At 37.4% G+C, this 1,154-nt stretch overlaps 1 protein-coding gene across 1 annotated transcript; it reads right to left on the bottom strand.

The window, feature by feature from the left end:
- Nucleotides 1-40: 40 nt before the first annotated feature.
- LOC111386637 lies at nucleotides 41-1,145 on the bottom strand. The gene is made up of 2 exons (XM_023011103.1): nucleotides 996-1,145; nucleotides 41-384 (listed from the first exon to the last, which is right to left on the bottom strand). The coding sequence occupies exons 1-2, from the start codon at nucleotides 1,094-1,096 to the stop codon at nucleotides 222-224; spliced, it is 264 nt and encodes an 87-aa protein (XP_022866871.1). The 5' UTR covers nucleotides 1,097-1,145; the 3' UTR covers nucleotides 41-221.
- Between the last annotated feature and the right edge of the window lie 9 nt (nucleotides 1,146-1,154).

Raw genomic sequence — 1,154 nt, 5'->3', positions numbered from 1 at the left:
TTTGGGACTTTGTCTTAAGAGGTTTGTCCCTTACACAATCGTCTGATCCCTTTTAATTGTTAGCGACTAACCCGCGCGAAACAGTCTTGACACGGCAGTAGGATTGTCGGCGACGGTGACTGAGCCGTGGCTTTATTGAGCTGGTGAAGATTGAAAGGGTTGGATGTCAAGAGTTTGGACTCATGGACAAGCCGAGCTTCAGCTTCGAGCCAAGTACTCTCCTATTGAGCCATGTGGCTAAGGTTGACGGCAGATTTAGAACGAATGGAGCCACCATTGTTGGTATATGGCTTATTAGTCACCAAATTAGGACTTATTTTGGTTAGTCTCTTCTTCAACTGGTTTTTTATCTTATTGCCAGTGCCACTTGTCCTGTCTGGCCACCTATTTAAGAGTAAGTAAACCAAATTATTGACCAAAAATTAAAAAAGAAATCTCAAAAACAATTGCTATGTGATTTGTTTTTTGAACAGTGAAATCCATGACATAAAAGTGGTTAAGTGTTAAAAAAATTGATTCTATATTTGTTTTGATTTTTGTGTAGAAAGTCCTATGATAAATATGAATCGGAGTTTTTAAAAGCGGGGAAGAAGGAGCTCTTATCACGAGGTGCTATGTCATAGGCACATCAAGAATGTAGAAGGGACGTGTATATTCAGTCTAATCTCACTTTCCCTCTACAAGAATCAAACCCAAATGAGTGCAAACCAAGAGGCTCGAATTGAGGGAGAGAGTAATAAATGAAATATTTTAGAGAATAGAAATTTTTAAACGAGTTGGTTGTTCATTGTACGATACGTAGCATATATATATAATGCTAATGACAATGGTACATGATAGGCATATGTTCAAGTGCATGAATCTTCATTTCAATTTATTGCTACATCTACTGAAATATTCAAAGCAACTAGATTATTAGCAGCTGCACTGTTAATAAATAAAAGGAAAGAAAAGTGCTTTTGAAAAATTTGGCATACTCAGATTATTTTCATTACCTATTTCCAAGAAGAGCCTGGAGCTGAATTTTGTTCTTTTCTTGCAAGCTGAACATTCCTCTCTTAGTAGTATGAGGTCTTGAATCACATGTCCACCTCATTCTACGGTTTGTTCCACATTTCTGTTGCCCTAAACATGTCGAACCAACGAACTAGGTT

Source organism: Olea europaea, unplaced genomic scaffold (genome assembly GCF_002742605.1).
Source record: "Olea europaea var. sylvestris unplaced genomic scaffold, O_europaea_v1 scaffold36355, whole genome shotgun sequence".
Taxonomy (NCBI): domain Eukaryota; kingdom Viridiplantae; phylum Streptophyta; class Magnoliopsida; order Lamiales; family Oleaceae; genus Olea; species Olea europaea.
Note: the sequence above shows the minus strand (reverse complement) of the source record. Positions and strands in the feature narration are given on the sequence as shown.

Excerpts from the sequence above, each read along its gene's own strand:
- LOC111386637 (XM_023011103.1), bottom strand. The coding sequence starts at position 1,096 with ATGAGGTGGACATGTGATTCAAGACCTCATACTACTAAGAGAGGAATG. Across the intron at positions 385-995 it reads CAGGCTCTTCTTGGAAATAG|GTGGCCAGACAGGACAAGTG; the intron begins GTAATGAAAATA and ends ACTCTTAAATAG.